The following is a 26,086-nucleotide window of genomic DNA, read 5'->3' on the forward strand; positions in this document are numbered from 1 at the left end:
TACCCAGGCCCTCCTGTTGAGCCTCACTCCCCCCTGCACACAGGACTCTCCCGATGGGCCCCACTCCCCCTGCACCTGGACCACCCCGATGAGCCACCCACACCCGGATTCCCACCCTACTGAGCCCTAACCAGCTGCACCTGGATTCCCGCTCCACTGAGCCCCACTCCCCCAGCATCTGGACTCCCCCACTGAGCCCCTCACACCCCACCCCCGCTGCTGAGCTCTATCCCCCCCCCACACCAAGACACCCCCCCCGGCTCAGCCCCAACCACCTTCACTTCAACCCCCCTGCAGAGTCCCATTACCGTTGCACCCAGAACTCCCCAACAAGCCACTGTGCATCCAGATCCCCCCTGCCACCAGGATCCCCCACTGAGCTGCCTGCACCCCGACTGCCCCACACAGAACCCTGTCAACCCACACCTGGAGGCCCCACACTAACCCCCTCCACACTTGGATCCTGTCTTGCTGAGCCTGCCTGCCCACACCTGGTGCACTTGGCATGGAGGGGCAGGGCCCTGGGGTGTTTCTGGGGCAGGTCCTGTCCTCACGCTGTGTCAGGGTTGGGTGCATCCTCACTGCTGAGTCCATGTCCTGTGTTGGAGCTGCACGGTGATCTCCCACCTCTGTGCAGCCAGTGGCCTGTGCTCCCCAGTGCCATGCTGGAGCTTTCACATTTATTTGACAAATAAAATTTGCAGAATTTTAAAATATTATATGCATAATTTTTATTTTTTGTCACAGAATTTTAATTTTTTTTGGTGCAGAATGCCCTCAGGAGTAGCAGAGGGAAGAAACCTCTGGGTATCAAGAAAGAGAAATGAATTGCTTTATAAATAACAGATTGGTCAACTACATCCCCGTCTACCATATATGGACAATTTAGTATGCAGTCATCTGTAGACACATTATAGAAATGCCTCTGGGCCAAGTGCACCTGGTGGGCCAGGTCTAAATGTTGTTTAAAAATATGTATCATTGATGAAAGTAAGTTCATTTGCCTGTGGTTTTGAATCTTTATCACTGAAATATAGATGAATTTGGCTACTGTGTAAAAGCAACTGTATTATTGTTATATACTTCTTTGTTAATTTATGTACTAGCATTTGCTCTGCATTCTTCACTCACAGCCAAACGAAGGCCCATGTGGGTACAGCAGCTGTCAGCTAGCTTTCTGCGTAAAGGAGATATAAAAGATGGATTCAAGGAAAGGTCCTTCATCTCTGGACTGTTTGGATTCCAGAAGGGTGGAAATACTGAGATCCCCAGAGCCATTCTGGGTAACCCCGAGGGACTTTTGGAGATTGGCAGATTACTATATCTCTGCTATCATTTTGGACTTACAAACTTTGACTCACCTGTTAATGTATTTTACCTGCTTTAACCTCTCATTTCTTTTCTTAACTAATACATCTTTTGTTAGTTTGCTAGAGAATTGGCTGCTGGCATTGTCACTGGATAAGATCCTGAATACCAATTAACCTAGGGGTAAGTGACTGTCCCTTTGGAGTTGGGAGTAACCTGAAGTGGTGTGATTTTTGGTTCATGTGACCATTATCACAAAGTCCAGTTTGTCTTGGAGGTAAGATTGGCTGGAGAGTCCAAGAGGACTGTCTGTGACTCCATGTAAGACTGGTACAGTGATCCAGGAGTTTACATTTGTTACTGGCTTGGTGAAATCTACTTATAGAATATACCCCCAGTTTGGGGTACGTGCCCTGTTTTCTGACAGTCTGCCCTGAAATTAGCACTCTCAGTGGTGAGCCACTCCAGACAGTGTGACTGTGGGCTTGGGAATGTGCTGTTGGGTAAGAAACTTTTAAGTAGCTGTCTGGCCTGATATAAGTAATTAACACATGGAGGGAGGTCCCATTTTTTGAAAGAGTGGATTAGGGAAGGAAATAAATTATTAGGTTGAAAACAGACCGTTTGTGCTAAATAAGATAAGTAAATAAGTCCGTAGGCTAAGAAGACAGAATATCTGAGTCAACTCATACAAGAGGGAAAGCGCTCAGAGAACTCTTTTCTAGGAACGAGGTAACAGGGGATGAAGACGGTAAAGATGAGCTAAAAAGCAAACTGAACCAAGGTCAGTGTCACTGGGTGAACAACACATGCTGCACAGGGATTGGTTCCCGCAAAGCAGCCAAGCCAAGCCAGAAATCTGGGACGCAATTTACAGTAAGTGCAATGAAATGTGTAAAGTGCGTCAAGGGAAAAGAGTTTGGTGTCCCTTTGGAGCTGTAATGTACCCTGCATCCATTCCCCCTGCGTCTGAGTCTCATCAACTCAGTGTAGCACGGCTGTATGTAACTTGCAATTTGTATAGACGCATTTTCTGTTAGTTCCAGTCATAATTTGAGGTCCGTGACACTGCACCCTAACCGAGGCACATGTGATTCAAAACAATCTTGTTCAGTGTCTGGTTACCAGTATTGAATCCTGACACTGCAATACTTAATAAATTGGTTCCTGTCCATTCAGTAGGGTATCCGGAAGACAGCAGCTCTAAATATAACTGGAACTACGTAAGCTACTGGTGAGTCATGCAGCAATGCAAACCTAAAAGAGCATCACACATGGCTTGTTATGCTAGAAATGTCTTGGCATCGCAATCCCAGTGGGTGGCCAGAAAGATTCAAGCCAATCCAATGGAACAGAGAAGCTAGCCGCTCCTGTCTCCTGCCCAGCAAAGCCTACAAGATGGTAATAACCAACATTAAGGATAACCTATAACATGGAGGGACAGTCCAGTGTACTAACTAATTACAAGACATTTATAGATGAAGGACTCATTTGTGATGTCACTGCACCAAATTTTTGTTTTACTTTTCATACATAGCATTGTGAAACACAATATAATAATGCCTATCCCAGTAGTTCAGGTGGTAACAGTAATTGCCCTACTTGAACTCATGGGCGTAGTTTGGGGGGTACAGGAGGGCATTGCCCTCACAAAGGGTAGGCGTGGGCACGTGACCCTGTGTGATACCTACCGCTTCTGCCTTATTTGATATAGTTATAAATAAAATGTTGGCACCATTTACCTACCACCATTTACCTACCCCCCCCATTTCTGTGAGTGCCAACCTGCCCTGCAGGGCATGCTCTGCTCAGCCTGCCCTTCCCCCGCTGAGCCTCCCGGGCACATTTTGACTCGTGGGGAGTGGAGGGGGCAGGACAGAGCAGCTTTTCCCCTGTGCTCCAGGCTGCTGCCTTTGCAGCTGGACGCCGCCTCCTGGGTCCTAGCGCCAACTTATTTCCTGTACAATGGTGAGTGTCTGCCACTGAACTGATAGAGACCAAAAGATTTCAGATGCAATAGATATTCTGTGTCTAATCTCTGTGGTGATGGGTGCCCAGACCAAAAACCTTTTCCATTTGGCTGCATAAAAGTTCTGGTGGAATCTCTTCTGCTGTTCACTGGAATGCCCTGGACCTCTCAAGAGCAAACTCCCTCCGCATTGCTCAACCAGAGATCATCCATGAAGAGATTGTAGGTGGTGTGCAGTGATTTGCCTTGGTTTTGAGATAAAAGATCCTCAACCAAATGTAGAGCTGGGTGGTCAAACTGAGAGCTCATGTAGGTCTGTGTAGCAATAGGATGTTGGACAGGCCGATGGTATAAGATTTAAAGTTGCCTTGGCCTTTTTTAGTTTCCTGATTATCCTAGGAGCCAGAGGGACGGGAGGGAACGTGTACAGCACATGGCCTGACCAGGAAAGAAGAAAGGTATCTGTCAGAGAATCCAGGTTCTGACCTGACCTGGAGCTAATCCTCCCACACTTGATGATCAGATTGATTGCAAAGAGGTCCATTTTAGGATACCTTCACTGATGAAGGATCTGCCGGAGAAAGTTCCTTCTTATTGATCACTCGTGATGATCTATAAAGTTCCTACGGAGGGAATCCATAAGAGTGTTGTTAGGATATAGATATTCAGGCCTGTCTGTAAAGGCCTATACTCTAAGAATTTTGGTGTATTCTTATCACTTGGCTAGTTATAGAGGTATAAAAGAGAGAATCAAAATCACTGTCTGCTGGTGTAAGGGCCTTCTCTTACTGTGACAGTCTGAGGCCCTGTGCTTAGGCTAAGGCCTTTGGCTAAGCAGCAGAGGCAGCCATAAGCTAGGAAGCGACCGGTCACATCCTCACATTCCAAACTAGTCACATTGAAAGAAGGTGCTATTGGGCTCTTAGGAATACAATCCTGTCCTGATAATGCCTATCACCTCCAGAGAAAGGGAAGTGCCTAGAAAATGTAAAAGGAAACAGCATCCTGTCTGGCAAGAACTCACTTATCAATACTGGGATGTGAAATCCTCACTTCTGTATTGTTTTGTCATTATAGTTCCCACTTTGCTATTGTTTGTCTGTATAATCTCTGTCTGGTTCTGTGATTGTTCCTGTCTGCTGTATAATTAATTTTGCTGGGTGTAAACTAATTAAGGTGGTGGGATATAATTGGTTACATAATCATGTTACAATATGTTAGGATTGGTTAGTTAAATTTCAGGAAAATGATTGGTTAAGGTATAGCTAAGCAGAACTCAAGTTTTACTATATAATCTGTAGTCAATGAGGAAGTGAGGGGGCGTGGGTGGGAGGAAGGGGGCGTGGGTGGGAGATGGGAACAGGGAACGGGGGTAAGGAAATTGGAATCATGTTTTGCTGAAGGGGGAGATGGGAACAGGGAATGGGAGTGGGGAAACTGGAATCCTGTTTTGCTAAGGGCAGGAATGGGAACAGGGACACAGGTGTAAGGCTCTGTGGTGTCAGAGCTGGGAAGGAGGATACTAAGGAAGGAAACTGGAATCATGCTTGCTGGAAGTTCACCCCAATAAACATCGAATTGTTTGCACCTTTGGACTTCGGGTATTGTTGCTCTCTGTTCATGCGAGAAGGACGAGGGAAGTGAGTGGGTGAAGGAATAAGCCCCCTAACAGTGTTCTTCACCCCTGGAAGGCTAGAGGTGTTGAGTGAGATACTGCTCTTTATGCAGAAGTTCCAAAAGTGGATTACTTCTTGGCACAGCTGACGTGTCCTTGTATCTCCCTGCATGTTCAGATAAAACATAGCAGTGGTTTTGTCAGTGACAACTTGGACAGCTTGACCCCTGATGATGATAATGAATGATTTGCAGGCCAAGTGAATAGCTCAAAGTTCCAGCATATTTATGTGTTACAAGACTTTGTGGAAATCCAAAGTGCTGGATCCTGAAGTTGGCCCAGATGTGCCCCCCAGCGCTTGGTGGACATGATTCTTACTAGAATTGGAATCCCTCTGCATACGTTCTGAGGGCCTAATCACCAGCTTAGGGACTGAAGTACTCATGCACGTATGCAGATCAGCAGGAAGAGGTCATGTCTGCTTGGAAGATATACGAGTGAAGCCAGGCTTAAAGACATCAGAGGTGAATTCTGGCGTGCTGAATCACATATATGCACCAGGCCATGTGTCCCAATAGTTGCAGACACACAGACACTGTCGTTGAGATGGACATGAGGCTCTCAGAAAGAGACATAATGTACTGGAACCTGTCCGTTGGCAAGTAAGCCACGGTAAATATGGTGTAGAGGCCTACCCCTGTGAAATTTAGTCTGTATGTTGGTTGTAATATCTATTTCTTTACTTTCCATTTTAGACCTAGATGAGATAACAGATGTCTGATAACAAGGATGCTGTTCTAGACGTGACACTTTGATCTTCCCTGAACAAACCAATCATCCAGGTAGGGAAATACTGAAATTTGCACAAATGGGCCAGTCCCATCGTGATACACTTTGTGAACACTTTTTGGGCTGAGGAGGGGCTGAAGGCAGGACTGTATGCTGGTTGTACATGGTGTTTACCCAGAACCGAAGAACGTTTTTTTGGCCAGGATATATTACCACATGAGAGTAAGTATAGTGCAGTTGAGGGCAGCAAACCAATCTCCAGTTTCCAATAGAAGCAAGGGTGATCATCCTGTATTTGATTTCTTTGATAAATCTGTTCAAGTTTCTTAAATCCAGAAAGGGTTGAAGACCACCTCTCTTTTGGGGAATCAGGAAGTAGTGGGAATAGAAACCTTTCCCTCTGTGCTGGTAAGGATCTTCCTCTATTGCTCCCAATTCCAGTAGACACTGTACTTCTTGATATAAAAAATATTCTCATGAGATGGCGCCTGAAAATGGAGGGGGAAAGTGTGTTGGAGAAAGAGAGAGAGGTGAATTGAATATCTTATCCCTCCCAACTGTGTTGCTGTACAGAATATGGGAGTCACGTTATGATATTGTTGATACCAGTATTATAAAATTGCAAGGAATCTGACTAGATATGTCATGTAACGTGTCTGTGAAAATGTTTTGATTTGCCAAGTATGATGATCTTGTTTATATGTTTGTATTGCCTGTGTATTGTGAGTTATAGATATGTACGGTATATCTATATTTCAAAACTTGTGCCGTGTTTCTGGGTGACACCCCAGACAGATTGGCATCAGCACTGCCTAGCCTGTTCAATGGCCCATCAAGGGTCATCAGCTATACAAAGAACCCATTGAAAGAAGCTATGGGCTACACCAGGACTTGTAGGGGCATGCCTATGGACAGGGGCCTCTAAAGCTTTTCCATGCCTTGTGCTGTAAAGCTTGTGTTTGGGACACAGGAAATACAAACCGCATGGCAAAAGGAATATAAAGGTCAGCTGCATCATCTCTATTTTGTCTTCATTTCTGCTTCTTACCTCTTGAGTAACTTTTCTACAAACAAAGCTCTGAACAAAGGACTGAATGACCCATGCAAGCTGTGGATGTATTCCAGAGGAACTTTCAAGCCAGCAAATTCACCAACACTCCTAAGAATCTGACTTTGCTAGTCTTGTGTATGTATCTTATTGCTTTACCATTTAACAACTCTCTTCTTTTCTTTCCTTTCCTTTCCTTTTATAATAAACGTTTAGTTTTATATGTTAAAGGATTGGCTGGCAGCATGGTATTTTGGGTAAGATCCAAACTAATATTGACCCGGTAATGTGGCTGGCCCTTTGGGGTCAGAAGAACATTCTGTATAGAGAGCAGAGTTTTTAAATAACTTCTCACTGTACTGGCCTATGCGCTGATTGGGCGCCAGAGAACTGGAACGCAATAACCAGTGTGTGGGATCAGGAACACAGTTTGTGTCTGGTTGGTGAGTCTAACTTCATTGTTAACCACCAGTTTTGGGAATACATGCCAGTGTTCCCTCTAATTTTTCCCATGCATGTGTGGAATGAATTTTGTTATGTGCACTTATATGGAGATGATGTGTGACACATCACCTTCATATTGGTGCACATAACAAAATTCATGTGGCGGCCGTGGAGCCAAGGGGTTCAGAATGTGGGAGGGGGCTCAGGGCTGGGGCAGAGGGTTGGGGTGCAGGGGGGAGAGGGCTCCAGCTGGGGGTGCAGGCTCTGGGGTGAGGCAAGGGATGAGAGGCTCAGGGCTGGGGTACAGGGTTGGGGAGGTGACGGTTCTGGCTGGGGGTGTGGGCTCTGGGGTGGGGCTGGGGATGAGGGGCAGAGGGTTGGGTGAGGGGGTGAGGGCTCTGGCTGGGGTGTGGGCTCTGGGGTGGGGCCAGGGATGAGGGGTTTGTGTTGCAGGCTGCCCCGGGGCTACGGAAGGGAGAGAGGACTCCCCCGATCTCTCTCTCCCCGCAGAAGCTCCTGGGCGAGGAGAGGCCCCTCTCCCCGCCGCAGCTGGTCCGGGGCTGGGGGAGATGCATCTCTCCCCGCCCCAGCCCTGAGTGCCTGCATGGTGCTTAATAGGAGGGAACTTAGGTACCTGCTCTCCCTTTTGTAGCCTGCCCTGACCTTGGCATTTTAGGTGAGAGCTGCCCCAGGCATCCCAGGTCATACCAACTGTTTGAAGTAGATTCCATGGACTGAAAAAGAGAGGTAGGTGCTTCCTAAAAGGAAGGTCTGCATGCAGGAGATGAGATATGGTTTGTATTATGGTCTCAACAGAGTTACCAACGTGATTGTTTCAAAGTCACCGAAGTCTGGTGAGAAGGACCTGTGCGAATGATACTAGAGGGTGACACCTAGAAAGCTTAGATCTCCTTTGAGAGACATCCTGAGGCCTCTGCAGACAGTAGGGTCTGAACTGCATTTGGGGCTTACTGATTCCTCTTTGTCACTGGGGTGTGGATACCCCGCAAACGAAGGGTTAAATGCGAGTCTTTCAACATGCACCTTGCATCATTGGTTTTCTGGGAGAGCAGTTTCTGTAGATCATCTATTGTGTTTTTCAGATCTTTTAGGACCAAAAATGGCCCTCGAATATGACACGTTACCTGACACATCAATCTCTGCTTGGAGGGACGTGGGAGCAGAGAGATGATCGTCAGATACTATGGCCAAAAACTAATCCCTGTATCCCTCTGGTCGTTTGACTGCACATTTTGACATTGCTGCCCAGTTAATAAAAGTATATTTGAACAAGAGTGCCGGATAATGTGACACCCTCATTTGAATGCTTGTGGTGGCATGAGGGGGTGTCTCAACGCCACACTGGTGAGGTGAGGGTTAGCTTTAGATGCCGAAAGCCATGCTCCCTCACCTCTGCTGGGCACGCTGCCAATGGCAGTAGCATTTAAAAGCTCAGCTCAGTTTGGCATGACCAAAGAGGAGAGCAGTTGGGTGCAACAACCTCCTGCCGGAAGGTATTTCTGCAATTTCAGGCTCTCTCTATTTTTTGGGGGTTTTTTGCTTTAGCTGCAGTTTTGCTGTTAAGGTTCTTGCTAATGCAAATGGATATTTGTGGGGTTTTTAAAACTTAATTAGAAGTGTCATTTTGCTGTATATGCCGAATTGGATTGTATCCATGAAATTAATTTGTCCTTCCTTCAATGCAGCTGTAATTTCTGTCTTACCTTCTACCACCAGATACGGAATTGTTCTTGTGTTGATGACATCCCGCCCCAGGCCTGCCGATGGTGGAGGAGAAGGGAGGGGGCGGGGGGCCCGGGTCATTTTAAATCGCCAGGATGGGCCGCAGGGCTCCTAGGCACGTGCAGGGTGGCACCGGCGGCGGCGAAGGCAGCCAGGTGGGCATGTGGAAGCCCTGGCCGTGCTAGAGGTGCATGCCCAGCAGCACAGCCAGCAGCAGCTTGCTGGGCACCAGCCAGCACAGGCGCAGCGATGCCCAAACGCCAGGTGGCCTACGCCTGCGGCTGGTGTGCGCGTTTGCCAGCCGCTGCATGCGGTCCAGCTCCACGCCCGTGTGGCGACGCCATGCCGGGCCAGCAGCAGCATAGGGCCCGGCTCCAGCCCGCCCGGCATGAATCAAACCTCAGCTATCCCTTTCTAAGGGGCCCATTGGCTGTTCTGCCCTGGGCCTGGAATTGCTGTCGGCGGGCCTGTCCCTCCCACATTTCTCTCTGTGACCTGAGTTTTTCTCAGCACCGGCTAGATTTCCCTCAGCTCCGACTTTCATAGAATATCAGGGTTGGAAGGGACCTCAGGAGGTCGTCTAGTCCAACCCCCTGCTCAAAGCAGGACCAATCCCCAACTAAATCATCCCAGTTTGGGCTTTGTCAAGCCTGACCTTAAAAATCTCTAAGGAAGGAGATTCCACCACCTCCCTAAGTAACCCATTCCAGTGTTTCACCACCCTCCTAGTGAAAAAGTTTTTCCTAATATCCAACCTAAACCTCCCCCACTGCAACTTGAGACCATTACTCCTTGTTCTGTCGTCTAGTACCACTGAGAAGATCCATCCTTTTTGGAACCCCCTTTCAGGTAGTTGAAAGCAGCTATCAAATCCCCCCTCATTCTTCTCTTCCGCAGACTAAACAATCCCAGTTCCCTCAGCCTCTCCTCATAAGTCGTGTGTTCCAGTCCCCTAATCATTTTTGTTGCCCTCCGCTGGACTCTTTCCAATTTTTCCACATCCTTCTTGTAGTGTGGGGCCCAAAACGGGACACAGTACTCCAGATGAGGCCTCACCAATGTTTGTTTACCTGCCACATGCGCAGGTTCAGCAGATCGCGGCTCCCACTGGCCGCGGTTCGTGGCTCCAGGCCAATGGGGGCTGCAGGAAGGGCGGCCAGCACATCCCTCGGCCCGCGTTGCTTCCCCCAGCCCCCATTGGTCTGGAGCGGCGAACCGTGGCCAGTGGGAGCCGCGATCAGCTGAACCTGTGGACGTGGCAGGTAAACAAACCAGCCCGGCCTGTCAGGGGCTTTCCCGGAACAAGCGGCGGCCCTAGTTTGAGAACCACTGCTCTAGGACATATATACTCAGAAGGCATCGCTGCTGACTCAGTTGAGCAAAGCGATAGTGTGAAGGCAGGGTAAAATAGAAGCTTGCTCACTAAACATGGGCACTAGTCTAAAGTGTGGATGTACTGAATCATGTCAATTACAGTTGATGCAACTCCTTTGGAAGTTCTTGGTAGGATGGAGCTGAACAAGCTTCCACACAGACAGAGTGTAAATGTTTATTTAGATGTATTCGTGACTTTTACAAGCAGTAAGACCCATGCTTTACCCAAATGAGATTACAATCTAAAATAGAGAAGAACACGGAAAGAATTAGGAAAATATTTTAGGGCAGCGATAGTGAGAATAAAATAAAACAGAGTGGCTGCTGTTTGCACTCCTAAAGCGCCTTCTCTTTGGGGGGCCTGAACCCCACATCCTTGATGCAAAAATGTATTGTCCTTATTTTAATTTATTACTTGCATTAGAGTGGTGCTAGGAGACCTAGTCTTGGACCAGGACTCCATTGTGCTTGGTGCTGTACAAACACAGAACAAGAACACTCTTCCCATTTCTGAGCCCCAGAAGAGAAGCAAAGGAAGAAGCATGTGTAGGAAAATGAATGGGTTTTTAAAAACCAAACATCATTCCTGGAATCAAACTTTCCCACCAACTGCCACCTCCTACTGGCCAGGCTTTCCCATCTCCAATATCTGCTAGCCTTACAGAGGCTTCATGGTTTTGTCTGTTTGTTTTTTTCTGCTGTATTTGGAATGTCTCATGGTGCTGCTGCTTATTTATGCAGATAGGCATCAAGCCAGAGCTCCCCAGAATCCTTCAGAGAGCTGCAGAAGAGAGAGGGGAGCCCAGTTAACCATAGTAATTGTTGTGCTATGTCAGCCCAGTAGCTTTATCTTAACTCTGGCATTTCCTACCTTTTGAGTGCTTGATTCTGCCACCTTAGCATTCTTTTAGTACAGTGTTTTAAATATAATTTGATATACTTTTAGCATATCCCCTTCTATCTGTCTCCTTTCTAATGTAGACAGTCCTGTTCTTTTTAATGTTTCTTCATTTGGAAGTTTATCTATGCCTTTAATCTCATGTCTCTGAACCAAGTTTACTTCTGTTATATGCTTTTTGAGTGAATACAGTGCTCAAGGTGAGGGCTTCTCATTAATTTAAACAGTGGCATAATATTTTCAGCATTCTCTATCCCATTCCTTATGGAGCCGAACACTTTCTGCTTTTTTGACTGCTGCTTCACATTGAGCAGAATTCACCATTGAGTTATCCAGAACGGCACCTGGGTCTTTCTCTTCAATTGTTTCAGTTAATTTAGAAACCAACCAAGGTGTATGAATATTTCAAATTAAATTATTCTTCCCACTGTGCATTATCTTGCAATTGTCAACGTAAGTTCCATCTGCAATTATGTTACCTAGTCACCAACCTTTGTTAGGTTTGAAGTCTTCCCTGGTCTTGGCTGAATTAAATACATTTGTCATCTGCAAACTGTACCAGCTCTCTGCTCCCCCCGTTGACAGATCTTTAATAAATATTAAATAACATGCTAATACTGATGGCTCTTGTGATAACCCACAACTAACCTCTTCTGCCAGGATAAAAATGGGCCATTTTCCTACCTCTTTATTTTCTAGCTTGCAGCCAGTTTCTGATCTGTGACAGTCCTTTGTCTCCTATCCCAAGAAACTGAAGTCCAGTTTCTCTTCAGAAAAGGTATGACAGGCAGTGGTTGGAGCAGTTTCCCTTATGCTGTCCCCTGCCAGTATACCTCCTTCCTTATCTAGAGGATCTCTCTAGGGGTCAAAGGGCAATTCTTTCGACAGTCCATTCCATCCTATGCATCTCTGCTGACATTAATCAACAAGAGGAAAAAACAGGGTCAATTATTAGCGTATGTTTTGTGATGCAGACACCTGTCCAGTAAGAACTAAAATTAGAATCCTACCAACAACTCTGACCCAGGCTGTCAGCTGATAACTAGTCATTACCAATGACTTGGTTCTTAGCAACCAGCAGTTAGATTTCACGTAGTGATTGAGAGGTGAAAGGCTCCCTGTAACACTTCCAGGGCCCTGACCCATCCAGTCCCATCATATCTATCACTTCTACTCACTATCTCATACTGTGCACCTGTCCTCCAATTTGCCGTGCTGTGGACTCCTCTCATCTGCTAGTTCACTGAATCTTCCAGATCAGTACTTACTGCACAATGTCTGCAAAGCCAGTGAGAAGGGGCTTGCAGTGGTACTCAATGCTGTGCTTGGCACACAGGGACTTCACCAGGGGGGCCACCTTCCAGTAATTGTGTCGAGGCATTGTGGGGAAAAGGCTGTGAAAGAGAATGAGAAGAAGTTGAATTAGGATTCATACCCTTTCCCAGTGCCCCAGAGGGATCTCTCCCCTCTCCAGGAACCTGAAATGGTCCCATATAGGGTTTTTATTTCTTCTCCAAGGCCTATATCTACAGGTGCCCCACAGAAATACCATCTTTCCTCAGAAGTCCAAACCAACTGATTTCCCCATAAGGATCCTATCCCTCCCACTGGGAAACACTCACTGATGCTCTACAGGGTTCCTGTCCCTGGGCACGGGCCCATACTCACTGATGCTCAATATGGAAGTTCAGATGCCCAGTGAACCAGTCATTGAACAGGGACTGATCCACGTTGCATGTTGCCTGGAGCTGGAGGAGGAAGAGAGAAAAGTGAGTGTGGTCTCATGTCTCATCTCTCTGGATGGAAGTTATAGTAACAGAACGCCACTAATCATCACCTATAGCCCCCAACTAAAACCTCTCCAGCGCATCATCAAGGATCTACAACCTATCCTGAAGGACAATCCCTCACTCTCACAGACTTTGGGAGACAGGCCAGTTGTCGCTTACAGACAGGCCCCCAACCTGAGGCAAATACTCACCAGCAACTACACACCACACAACAGAAACACTAACCCAGGAACCAGTCCCTGCAACAAACTCCATTGCCAACTCTGTCTGCATATCTTTTCAAGGGACACCATCATAGGACCTAACCACATCAACCAACCATCAGGGGCTTGTTCACCTGCACATCCACCAATGTAATATATGCCATCATGTGCCAGCAATGCCCCTCTGCCATGTACATTGGTCAAACTGGACAGTCTCTACACAAAAGAATAAATGGACACAAATCAGACATCAAGAATTGTAACATTCAAAAACCAGTAGGAGAACACTTCAATCTCCCTGGACACTCAATAACAGACTAAAAAGTGGCCATTCTTCAACAAACAAACTTCAAAACCAGACTTCAACAAGAAACTGCAGAACTGGAATTAATTTACAAACATGACACCATCAAATTAGGCCTGAATAAAGACTGGGAGTGGCTGAGTCACTACAAAAAGTAATTTTCCCTCTGGTGATAGTCACCCCTTCTTGTCAACTGTTGGGAACGGGCCACATCCACCCTAATTGAATTCGCCTTGTTAGCACTGACCCCCGACTTGGTAAGGCAACTCCCATCTTTTCATGTGCTGTATATTTATACTTGCTTACTGTATTTTCCACTCCATGCATCTGATGAAGTGGGTTCTAGCCCACAAAAGCTTAAGCCCAAATAAATGTGTTAGTCTCTAAGGTGTCACAAGGACTCTTTGTTGTTTTTACTGATACAGACTAACACAGCTACCCCTCTGGAAAAACATTAACATAACTGGGAATCCTCCCCCACCACACCCCACCTTGCTCTGAATAACCATGAGTCACCGGGGGGGGGGGGGGCAGAGAGGAGGAAGTAAAGCCTTTTAAAAGCAGGCTTGTGTCTGAGACTTTTTATCCAGAAACTAAGGGAAACTGTCTGTGAAACACTGGATCCCCCAGTGACACAGGGTGTGCTGAGCAACTGTTCAGAAGCAAAATATAACTTCTTAGACAAATTCCCTTTTCTAATATATCAAAGTGTGAACCCTGAGTTGTCATATTTGCTCTCTGTGTAACTTGTTTGCTTTTCCTTACTATTTCATGTTGGAATCTGATTTTTTTTTCTATTTTTTTTTCTTTGTTACCCCAAGGAGTGTGCAAACTGTGGAGTTTGTGCCAAAGAGAATTAATAACTGGGGGCTGTTTTTATACCTTCGGGAGTGACAAACGGGAGGGGGAAAGTCTGAGTGGCTGGTAGTTAAGAACTCAGGGTCGGGTGGGTTTGGGGAGACTTAGGACCAGAAGAGCTTTTGGGGTCACCCTGCAAGGAGTAATTAGGCTGCTGGAGCCAGGGTGGGACCTTTATGCTTGTGGGCTGGCCACTGGGGCAAGGGCCCTGGGCCACAGCTGCCTAGGATTAAGGCATCCAAAGTTACAAGTGGTAACAAAGTTACAAAGGGCTGAGAGAAGCCCTTACTGGTTTGGGTGATGACCAAAAGTCACATCTTCCTCCTTTATCTCCAAGCCATTGTACATCCCTCCCTGCCGCAGCCATGAGTTTCTTGCTGGCCCCCTGTGAGGAAGCAGAGAAACTGCTGCCTGGCACAGCAGAGGTTAAAGAAAATCTTTGGGTTCAGCTAGCCCGGTTCCACTATACCTGCAGCCAATGCCAGGCGTGGAGGGGGAGAAAAGAAGGGAGCCTGACTCTCAGTTAGGGGCGGCCTGGCGAGGAGGCAGGAGCTCTCTGTCTGCGTGCTGGAAGGGATGGATCAGTGACCTGCCAACCAGCACAGCCCCTGGAGCCACGTAAGTCTTCCCCTGCCAACGGGAGCCTGCAGTTAAGCCCCAACGGCAGGGCCACTGGACTAGTAGGGCCATGCCCCAAACTAGAGAGACTTTAGTAGGAAGTAGCCCAGGGAAACTGGTGTTAACACCCGCACCCCCGCTGGGAGGGAGCCCCATCTCCCCTGTTTAGGGATTAAACTACACAGGGCCCTGGGCTGGGACCCGGTGGAAAGGGAGGGCCTAGGTCCCCCTACTACCCTCTCTGATTAATGATCTAGCCACTTTGCCACCCAGCCACGGAAGGCCCTATCACACCCCAACACCTAGACATCCCAAATGCTCCCTGTGCCTATGTACCCCTGGACTGGAATTCATATCGTAGGGGCACAGAGTGTGAGAGGGGAAGGATCATACCTGGGTAGAGAACCAGTCCAGGTTTTTATCGTAATCAATGTTCATTGGGATGTGATTCATTTGTGTCACCCAGACAAGCCAGATACTCTCCAGAACCCTGTGGAGACAAACACAGAAGGCAGTCACCGATTCTCTGCTTGCCCAATCCACTAATACATCTATAGATCTCCCTGAACACTACAACACAGGCACGTGACAATCCCATGGACCCAAGCCAGCAACTGTCGAGTTAAATGTCTTCCCAAACAGTCAGACTCCAGAAAAACATTTGCATACTCCAGCCAGCCAATGGTCAGTAAAAAGGATGGCACAAAGGGAAACCATGTATTATTTGAGTCAGGATCAGGGCCCATTGTACTAAGTTCTGTGCACACACAGAAGTTACAATCCTGCCTTGAAGCATGTACAGTCTAACTGAGGACAAAACACAAGATGATGCATCAAACAAGCAGGAAGGATGAGGGTAGGAGGAGACACAGACTAGGCATGTGCCCGATTTGCATATTGAAGGTTATTTTGCAAACCAGATATTTTGCCCTGCTGGCCTTGCTGTTGGGAGTTGGTGATTTACCACAGGCATCCAAACAAATTTAGGGGCTGTTGGTTTTAAGAACCTTAAAACCAAGCTATTTTTGTAATGAACAGAACATATTTTATCATGACAACATCTCTCTCTTTCCTTTGCATGCTTCCTGCTGCCCTGGTCACAGGAACTGTGAGCAGGTAAGTGCAGATTTCCTCTTCAGTGCTGCCGTTGTTCTCCTGCACAGTTCTCTGTCATCTTGCCGGGTCAGTGTAACCTCACTTGGCATCACATCACAGTCCCCTACTTGGCAGATCCACTACTCAAAAATTTGCTTGAAAGCATTTGTTACAGTGATTGCAACTTCCATGCTGTCTCTCAGCACAGCAATCGGAGGACAGGCCATCCCTTGAGGGATGCGGAGTCTAATTCCAGTCTCCCAGATAGAATATTTGCTCTTGCATTAGAGAGAGATCTGACTGGGTACAGGAAAACGAGGCAATTGGGAAAATGAGACCGAAGGGTTAGATGGTGTCAAGGGCCAAAGAGACAGAAAGTAGAGACAGAGCAAGGCCGAGAAGAAGGCACAGCCAAAGGGAGTTGTGGGATCAGTGAACGATACCTGATCAGCAGATAGAACCCCAGGAGACTCTTCACCCCCAGTAAGGGCTCGTAAGTGAGAAAGAATCGGATGTAGAAGCTCAGCATCCAGGCCAGGTCCTGCCAGAGAGGAGATGAAGAAGAATAACAAATCATACCCCTCCTCTGTCCCCACCTGGGTCCTAGAAACTGCTGGATTCCGTTGATCTTTTTCTTCTCCCCTGGTGACTGGGGTATGACCAGTGGGTACCCACCCACAGCACACCTGAAGAATTTAGGGTTGAGAAACACTAGACTGCAGCTTTGCAGCCCCCCAACAGTGTCCTGTAGCATTAGGCACCCTGCTTTGATCCTCCCTATGCATTGTAGTGCACATCCACTGTATAGCTGTTTTATTTATTAACATTTGTGCCTATCACCATGATCAAAGGCCACATTGGAAAAGCTAAAAGAGAGCAAACTGTTCCTGGTGAGTGGTTCAGATCAAACAAGTGGCCCTGAAAGGAGAGACTTCCAGAGCCAGGATTATCCACTATTAGAAATGCCCTGCCACCCACATCTCACTCTAGGGAGTTCCTCCCTCAGCACTGAGGGCTGGAGCTTTCTATCAGAGTGAAAATGCCATGGCCAGAGCATAGCGGGTGAGAGGCAGATTCAGAGACACTCAGCTCCCAGTTAGTCAAAGCTTTTATAGAGGGTAATGAATAGGGAGCAGGTGCTGAGTTCCTAGACCGCAGTGCGCTGAACATCGTACACACAGGAGAAATCTGGTGGAGGGGGCGTGAAAATTTTCTTTAATTTGAAAGCGAGTCAGAACATTCACTGTGGAGAGACAATTTAGTAATATCCATCTTCAAACCACTACACAGAGAGTAATTACTACCCCAAATACTCTGTTATGAAACCTTTAAAGTTGCTACACACTCAATATACCTGACACAAAAGCAAGGAAATAAAAAGCTAAGCCACCTGCCAGTTTATCATTGTTTACAGGCACACACCTTGCCTCTATCACAACTATTGTACCTCAAAGCTAAGAAGCTTCATTGTGCCCCCTCTAGGGATGCCAGGCTTCCAGCACCCTCTTCACCAAACTTCCCTCACCAAACACACTACACAATACTACAGCCTCCCTTCTGCTCTCCTCCCTCTCAACACTGCTCACTGTGCACATTTAGTGTAATAGTCTGGTAAAGGGGATCCTGGATGGTTCGTATCATTAGGGGGTCAGGGTTAAGGTTACGGAATATGTGATCTGTGGAGATGGTGACCAGAAAACAGGACAATTACATTCTTGTCATGGAAGCAATGAAACCTGGATTTCCACATGAATCATTGTATACCTGAAATAGTGATGTCACCCAGGCCAGAACAATAAATCTTAGAAACTCCAGGCCCAGTCCCAACAATAGCTCAGGCAGGGCTCCTTTAACAGTATGCATCCGATGAAGTGAGCTGTAGCTCACGAAAGCTCATGCTCAGATAAATTGGTTAGTCTCTAAGGTGCCACAAGTACTCCTTTTCTTTTTAGGAGAGTACTGGTATTCATCCAGACTTTTACCCAAACTCACAAATCAGATGGTCACTGTGAAATGAATGTTCTAAGGGTGTAACACCTCGTATGCTCTTGTTCCTTCAAGGGTCGTCGTATATACACAGTCGTCATTAGGCAACACTTACCGCCCAGTCTCTTCTCTGGATTGTCTTGTGCAGTGGAAAGTATTGGAAGTAGACAGGAAACAGGAATGGGGGCAGTGCTGGAAGAGGGAATGAGGAGAAGATAGAGATATTACTAATCCCATCCGCTAATCATTGACACCAGCTACACAGGAGGGGTCAGCTGCTGTTTAACATCCTCCCTATTTACTGCTGCAAGAGAATGTGTTTTATTATCACAGTAAAATGTGAATACATCAGCTTGCTTCTGTCCAAATCCAGAATGGAAATACACTTTGGCCTTTTCAGCATCATTATTGACAATTTCACCATCCCTGTCTGGTAATGCAGCTACACACTTGCTACGATTTCTCTTGTTCCTGATTTATTTTAATAATTTCTTCTTATTGTCCTTAATCTGACTGGCCGTATATTTTTGTTCATTGATACCTTTAGCGTTCCTAATCGATTGTCCATTTCATAACTGCTAATTTCCATTTGTTCTTGTTGTTCAATATTGTTGTTTTTTTATTGCTGCATTCACTTTCTTCCTTAACTAGAATGATTTTTTTTTTTAAACTTAAGAAACTTTATTTCATGAATGTGGAATTGTGGGGTTTTTTTGTGCATATAGTAATGTTTTCTAACACAACTTCCAGTTATTATTCACATTATTTTGTTTAATTTTCCTCCCAGTAAATTTTGTTTGCAACTTCATAAAATTGGCCAAGTCCATGTATTACTGGAACTATAATCAGTTTGTACAGAATGAATGTAATTAGGTCATGCTCACTTGCACTGAGGCAACTACTGATTCTTCTTCAAATATGTGTAAACAGGGATCTCATGGTAGGTGCACATGTGCCTTGTGTTTATGAACTTTGAATTTGTTCTAAGTAGCAGTGTCTGTTGGAGTCACACATGCTTCCTTGTGCTACCATGTGACAGCATAAAGAGCAGAGCAATTGTGCCCTTTGCCTCAGTTCCCTCTTATTGTCCATGGCAGTGAGACAGAACCTGGTCAGTGCCTGATCTGTTCATTACTAGATTTACATTTCAGTGTTTACTGAATACTGTGAAGTTCTATCTTCGTTTAGGTCTTTTTGTTTTCTAATTGGATTTCAAAACAAAACATCCAAATCATCAGACCCCTGTACACCTTCCTGTATGGCAGTGTGAAGTTTCATCCCTGTTCATTGTACAATATTTTAATGCCCTTGATTGATAGGCATGGCAGATCTCTGTTCTGCGTCATTGAAGGACCGTATCCCAACAAATGCTCAATCTGCCTCTCCTCATTCTACACCCAGAAATCCAGGGATGTGAGGCTCAAATTACATTTCCTTGGGCAATCTACGGAAGTCACATCTGATCCTGAAGACGTAGGAACTACTAAGATGGAGTTGAGATGACAAATTCATGGCAGGTGTCCCCACAGGCAGGCATCATGCCCTGAGTTTGAGCAAGGAGAAGAGCACGTACATAACGCATAAAAATCCACAACACTGGCACTGGAATCCTCGATACCAACTGCATTGGTATCGGCACCCTCAACATCAGCATGTGCTGACATCAGGGCAAGCAAATCTGATGCTGTGCTTTGAAAGATGCAAGGGGCAGACCCTCACCAATCATATGCACAGTTCTGGGTGTTCCATGGGGCCATCTTGCAAGGAGGACTCAAAGCACAGCTCCAGAGACAAACCATCCAAGACCACATTGACATCAAGTGCTGTGATTAAGTGCTGATTGTGATGAAGGCCCAGAAGACACATTTGGTTCCAACTGCAGCGCTGAGACCCAGACTGATACTGACCCCGGCACTCATAAGCAAGCCCATCCTGTTAGCGAGATACATGTTGACAGAAGAACAGCCACCTCTTCTCACTTCAGCATCAAGACTGGGATCACCTGGTACCAGGATGACACCTAATTGCACCTCTGTTCCAGATGCACTTCTTATCACCATCTCCTGGCTGCTCCTTCTGTCCTACATGAAGTAGAGAGCTTTGTCCCCTCGGGATAGCAAGGCACGCTACAGGGAGTTCCAGAGGTGCCCTATACAGTGTACTGCTACACAAGTTGCAATGGGCTAGGCCAGCACAGCCTGGCCAGCATCCCTGCAACACACCTCCTTGACCTCCTGGGCTTTACTGGGGTTGATACTCCCATATGTCTAGGAGCAGATCCCCACCACGTGCCTTAAGGAAGAGGGGGAGGTCTCAGTCACTGGTAACTTCTGTGGGTAGGGCCTCTATGCCCAAACCTGAGGGGAACCCCATAAGCAGGCAGAGAAGATTCTGGGGACACAAAAAGAATCTTCACCTGCTCAGGCATTCACTCCAGCCCCAACACTTGCTGCCAAGGACTTCAAGGCCTTCCAGGACCCGCTTACAAGAATAGCCTAAACTTTCAGCACCAAGGCACTGGTGATCCAAGACAACACACACAAACTGTTTGACATCCTGTTTGAACCTGAGAGATGATTATGTAAATTTACAGTAAATTTACTTGTGTTTACCCTTAGCACTCTCCCCTTCTGTTGCTAGTTTAAGACTGACAAGGGAGTCACAGAATGACGAAGTGGGGGAGGAGAGACGTGGTGCCGCTAGTTAGGACCAGAAGAGATCAGATTCCAGAGGGGTGACAACATAGGAAGACAAGGAGATGATGAGAGAGGAGGATCCTGTGTCCCACACTCAGTTTCTCACACACTGTGACCTGTCAGACTGGACAGGGGAAAGGGAGTCCTTTCTCTGCCCTTCCCCACTGGGAGGAATTAATTCAGGAGTCTGTAGCAACTGCTTGATGAGTGCTCTTGGGGAAGTAGAGATACTCACTGACAAAGTAGTACTTGTGCTGATGGTTGTAAGGCATGAACTTCTTCTTCATCCCAAGCTGTGAAGGGAGAGAGGACCACGGCAGGTCAGCAGGGCTAAAGAGACTCAGGCACATGCTTTCCAACCCTTCCCCACCCTGAGAGTTACCCATTGAGCCACTGCCCAGGTTAAATGACCTTACTGGTAACGACAAACTGCACAAGGGCAACCAAAGTGCAGTAATGGTCGGTGTCTGTCAGAGGTAACTAGAATACAACATGCACGTGCCTGGGATGGGAGGTTTGTCTCTTGTTCATTCCTCAATATTCTCCTTTCATCCCTTAGCCTCCCTGCCAGAGGCACCAACCCATGCAGAACGGGCAGGCAATGGACTTGTCCCGCATTTATTAAACACAGGAGCAATCTCAGATGGGGAGAAGTAGGAGATGGGATGGAAAATGCACAGGTTGGTACCCCGAGCAGGGAGAACCCTCTTGTTATGGGAGTTGCCATAAAAGAAAGGACTTTACAGCTGTTCAGATCCCTTCTCTTGTTCCTCATTTGGACATGAAAAGCTGCTGCAGGATATGCCTACTGCAGCCTCCATGTTACATTGTATTTTAAAAAGAATTGCTCAACTGTTTTTGCTCCAACCTTTCCAAAATTCACCTTTGGGCAGAGACCACATCTGAGTAATTCAGTTTGGAAGATGAACTTTTGAGAAGTTGTGATAAGCAATTTAAATGGAGTGTTAGAATGGAAACACAAAGGCAACCTAAACTATTAGTGTAGATATCACTAACTTTCCGGGGGTTTCTCCTTTCCTCTCTTCCGCCCTCTTTTTCTCTCTGTTTCTGTTCTTTCTTCGTGTATATCTGCATGCCTCACAGGAACTAATGAGATTTTAAAGCACATGGCCATGTACCCACCAGCCCTTTCCCAGCATGCTTGACATGCAGGTAGCAAAGCTTCTCTGAAGCCTTACATAATAGACACTTTGTTTCTATCCATTTACAGCATCTCCGATTTGGAATCTTTCTTTAACCCAAGCTGTCCCTCATGCTCACCTCCACAGAGAGCACCTTCCCTAAAGTAAACCAAGGGTGCATATTGAGATCAGGATCCTTGAGGAAGCAGTTGGTTTTAGCATGATGTTGGGCATGCCTTAGATTCCACCAGCTGGCCGGCAAGCCCTGTGGGAAAGGAGACCAGAAGATACATACCACACGGCTGCAAAAAAAGGAATAATCTCATCCATTATTTCTTCTCCCCTCTTTGAGTTAGACCATGTTCCCCTCCTTGCTATATATATAGAGAGAGAGAGAGAGAAAGAGAGAGAGAGAGCGCGCGCAGACCCTCAGGGAGGCTTTTTCTGAAGTCAGGTGGATATCAAATATTAATCAGTCCTACTGAAGCTCCAGTTAGCACTCACAGGATCAGGATCAGGTACTTACCAACAGTTGGCCTATCACAAACTTTTGAACCACGTGGTTCCATTTGGGCTTGCTGAATACTGAGAAGTGTCCCAAATCATGTTGCAGATACCCAGCTTGGGACTGGAAAGGGAAAGGATCACTGAGAAAATGAAAGCCAAGGTACTGCAATGTCTATTTTCTACACGTTCATCCTAGAGACTCCTCCCTCATTGTCCTGTCAGTATCCCCTCACCCCACTGTCCCATCTAGGTGAGATATCCTCTGTCTGCTGATACTAGGGAAACATTTCCAGTTCTTGCACAGTCAGTCCTTGTTAGGTATGTAGTTAGGGCAAAGGACACAGGAACTTATAGACAAACTGACCAGTAGCTGAAGTTAAATTCAATCTGGCCATTGCATCTGCAGAAGTACCAAAGGACTCTGTCTCTGTTTGATACCAAAAGCCTGACTCTATTACCTTGCACGTTGTGTAGTATTTATAGTAGTGCAAAGTGAGTATAAAATGTTACCAAATCCAATTTCTTTACTCACTCACACCCACAGCAAGACTTTACATTCACTGCATGCAGGTGTAAATGACTACTTAGGGCAGTGGAGAATCAGGCCCCAAGTTGCGAAGGGGGGCTTTCATTATAGCAGAACTCACGGAGCGGAATACATTAGTGCTAGCAGTGTGCTTCTTGGCAGTGGCACAAATATGAAACATAACAACTTGGAGTAGCCCTAGTCCACTGCCAGTGAACCCTGCCCTCAACCTTGTAAAGTGGCAGAGAACAGTTTTTTCATGAACAGAGGTATGAACCGGTGTCACCACACTAGCTGCTGGTTTCTTCATGAAAGTGATCTAACAGCCTGGGGTGAACATACCAGGTTTATATACAAAACCCCTAGGAGCGCTACCCACAAGGGGAACAGCTATGGAATAGGAATACGTAACTGGTGCTTAGTGTATGGAAGGAACACGCTGGTTTATTGCTGTATACTGTAGAATAGGGACTTTACCAGGGAGGTTGTCAGCAGCACTGCAGAGATGAGGAACGGTACTAGGGAAGTCCCAAAGTACCAGAGAGTGATCCAGCTGGCAGCCTCTAGCAGCAGAATTTGCAGGAAATTCAGGAAGAAGAAGAGGCCGTTGGGGTTCAGAAGTCCCATCCTTTCAATGGTGGCGCGTAGCTCACGGAAATCCTCTACCAGCAGTTTCTGGGGGGAGATTCAACATTGCACACTCTGTGCTCTGGATGTGCAGCACAGAAGTCTCAGTGGTGGGGGCGTTTCTCTGCTTACTCTAGAAAAACCTTTGGACTCTGCTCCCTTGGAGGGTGTGGCTGGACACTGTAGGATAAGATGCACCTGACTGATTGTGCTTCTTCGTGGGATCTCTCCAACAGTGGGAAAAGGCTATGGTTGATGAATGCAGCTCATTCACCACCCAGAGGGAGGGATGTATATGTGTGTCTGGGGGGTGTGAGGTGGAGGGGCGTCCCTGTATGACTATTGGGCTGAATCCCTCCCATTCGACTTTGCTGTAAAACATGCAGAAGCCAACAACCAATGGTCCCCTCTCCCACAGCAGCCTCCTTGTGACTCCATGAAACAATGAGCCCAATGCTACAGCTGAGGGTCCTGGAAGCCAATAAATAACTAGAAACCCAGATTTGCATGATTTTACCCAGTTCCTCCCTATTGGGATCCCAACCTGCAGCCATGCTTCAGGGCACTTACGTTTTTGCTGGGCTTCATGCTGATTTCATCTGGTGCCAGCTCCCCAATCAGCAGTGAGCTCATGTATTTTCTCACCAGTGCATGGTTGACATGGAATGTGACAAAGGCCTCCTGCGGAGGCAGGAGGAAATAGGGGGAGAAAAGCACACACCTGGGATGAGCACAAGCCAGGTACCATGTTAACCCCTTACTGAGGGAGATCACCATGGGTTGCTCAGTGGCTCTGGCTGGTCCCCTCCTCCTTTCTCTGCCTAAGCTCATGCTGACTTTTCTTTTCTTTTCTTTTCTTTTGGCTTTTTGTTGCACAACCCAACATGAAGAGCAGAGGGAAAATTTGCCCAGTGAAAGGGAATGCAGGGAAAATACAGAAAGCAAACTACTCCTGCACAGTTCCAGTTCAAAGGGGATCATGGGCCTGTTCCCTTTAACCCCCTGAAAATCTGTGGCTCTGACTGGGTTCCCTTTTTATTGGAGACCACTGGTCTTGATTTCTGCATTGTGAGTGACGGATTGGTGGAAGGCAGTAGAATCACGGTATTAAAATATTGACACAAATTTTGAGAAATTAAGGAACCTGGGAGTCCGTCTAGTTCTCAGTGAATCATTGGACACGCTCCTACCTTTCAAACCACCTTTGCATTTCCCTAATTTTGGCTGCTCTGGGGGCTGGTGCAGCCCATGACTCAAGTAAGTAGAGCAGTGGATGGCTGCAGTCTAGGATAGTATTGTGGCCTCCCTCTCATCCACCTCCAGCCACATGCTTACGCTAGGCGCGATAGAGGAGGGCAGTATAGGGCTGCATGGCACCTTGGTCAATGATCTTCTCTCCGTAAAGTTCACATGTACATGCTGGTTTTATTAGGACACATGAGCATGGCCTCTGTAAACTACGGTTGTGCCTCTCTGGAAAACTTTCAGCTTCTCAACAAAATAGTGGATAAATTAGATCCAGTTCACATATGTGATCTGCATTTTCAAAAAGCCTTTGACTAAATCCTGCACAAGTGGGCAGTAAGGAAACAAACTTGTTACGGAGGAGAGGTAAAGTCTCGTCATGTATTTAGGCACTGGCTAAAAAAAAGAGAGAACAAAGACGAGGGAAAAGGATCCTTTACAACATGGGAGGAAGTTAACAGCAGGGACCCAGGTGCTCTTCCTTCTTCCCTCCACCGCCAGTTCTCATTATGGCCGCCTGCCCTGCAGAGTAGCGGTTAATGTGGATTCCCCCCACCCCTAGAACTCACCGTGGCGTCTTGTCCCGCGAAGTGACTGATGACCTGGGCACCCCCCGGGTGCTGCCGGTAGAACTGGCTGATGTCATAGACCTTCCTGTCGATCACCAGCCACCGCTCCTGCTGCGGGTGCCCCCGGCCCGTGCGGAGCCCGATCTCCTCCCAGGTGAAGCGCCGCAGGGAGGAGCCTGCACCAGACTCTGGGTTCTTTTTAGCCTCCTTGACTTCATGTTCTGGCTGCAGCGCCATCACTACACTTCACATTTAGACCCACTGATCCTCCCCACTGCTGTTGCCTGCCTCATCTGACACTGTGCAGGCTCTGCCTTTTTACACTAGCTGTGTGTGGAGTCATCAGGCAGCCTGCCAAGCACCCTGCCCTTATGATCATTATGCACTTTGTGAACACCTTTTGGGCTGAGGAGGGCTGAAGGCAGGACTATTTGCTGGTAGTACATGATGTTTACCCTGAACTGAAGAAACTTTCTGTGCCAGGATATATTGCCACATGAGAGTAAGCATCCAGCAGGTTGAGGGCAGCAAACCAATCTCCAGTCTCCAAGGAAGGGATAACAGAAGTGAGGGTGATCATCCTGAATTTGATTTCTTTGATAAATCTGTTCAGGTTTCTTAAATCCAAAAAGGGTTGAAGACCACCGCTCTTTTGGGAAATCAGGAAGTAGCTGGAAGAGAAACCTTTCCCTCTGTGCTGGTAAGGAACTTCCTCTATTGCTCCCAATTCTA

The 26,086-nt window shown here is 46.9% G+C and overlaps 1 protein-coding gene across 1 annotated transcript; it reads right to left on the reverse strand.

Moving 5' to 3' along the window:
- Window positions 1-10,407: 10,407 nt before the first annotated feature.
- LOC102932384 (acyl-CoA (8-3)-desaturase) lies at window positions 10,408-25,591 on the reverse strand. The gene is made up of 12 exons (XM_043550226.1): window positions 25,355-25,591; window positions 24,111-24,221; window positions 23,391-23,588; window positions 22,407-22,508; window positions 22,020-22,145; window positions 20,974-21,031; window positions 18,158-18,234; window positions 16,500-16,597; window positions 15,355-15,451; window positions 12,857-12,936; window positions 12,457-12,582; window positions 10,408-11,071 (listed from the first exon to the last, which is right to left on the reverse strand). The coding sequence occupies exons 1-12, from the start codon at window positions 25,589-25,591 to the stop codon at window positions 11,020-11,022; spliced, it is 1,362 nt and encodes a 453-aa protein (XP_043406161.1). The 3' UTR covers window positions 10,408-11,019.
- Window positions 25,592-26,086: the final 495 nt, after the last annotated feature.

This window comes from Chelonia mydas, chromosome 6 (assembly GCF_015237465.2).
Source record: "Chelonia mydas isolate rCheMyd1 chromosome 6, rCheMyd1.pri.v2, whole genome shotgun sequence".
Taxonomy (NCBI): Eukaryota; Metazoa; Chordata; order Testudines; family Cheloniidae; genus Chelonia; species Chelonia mydas.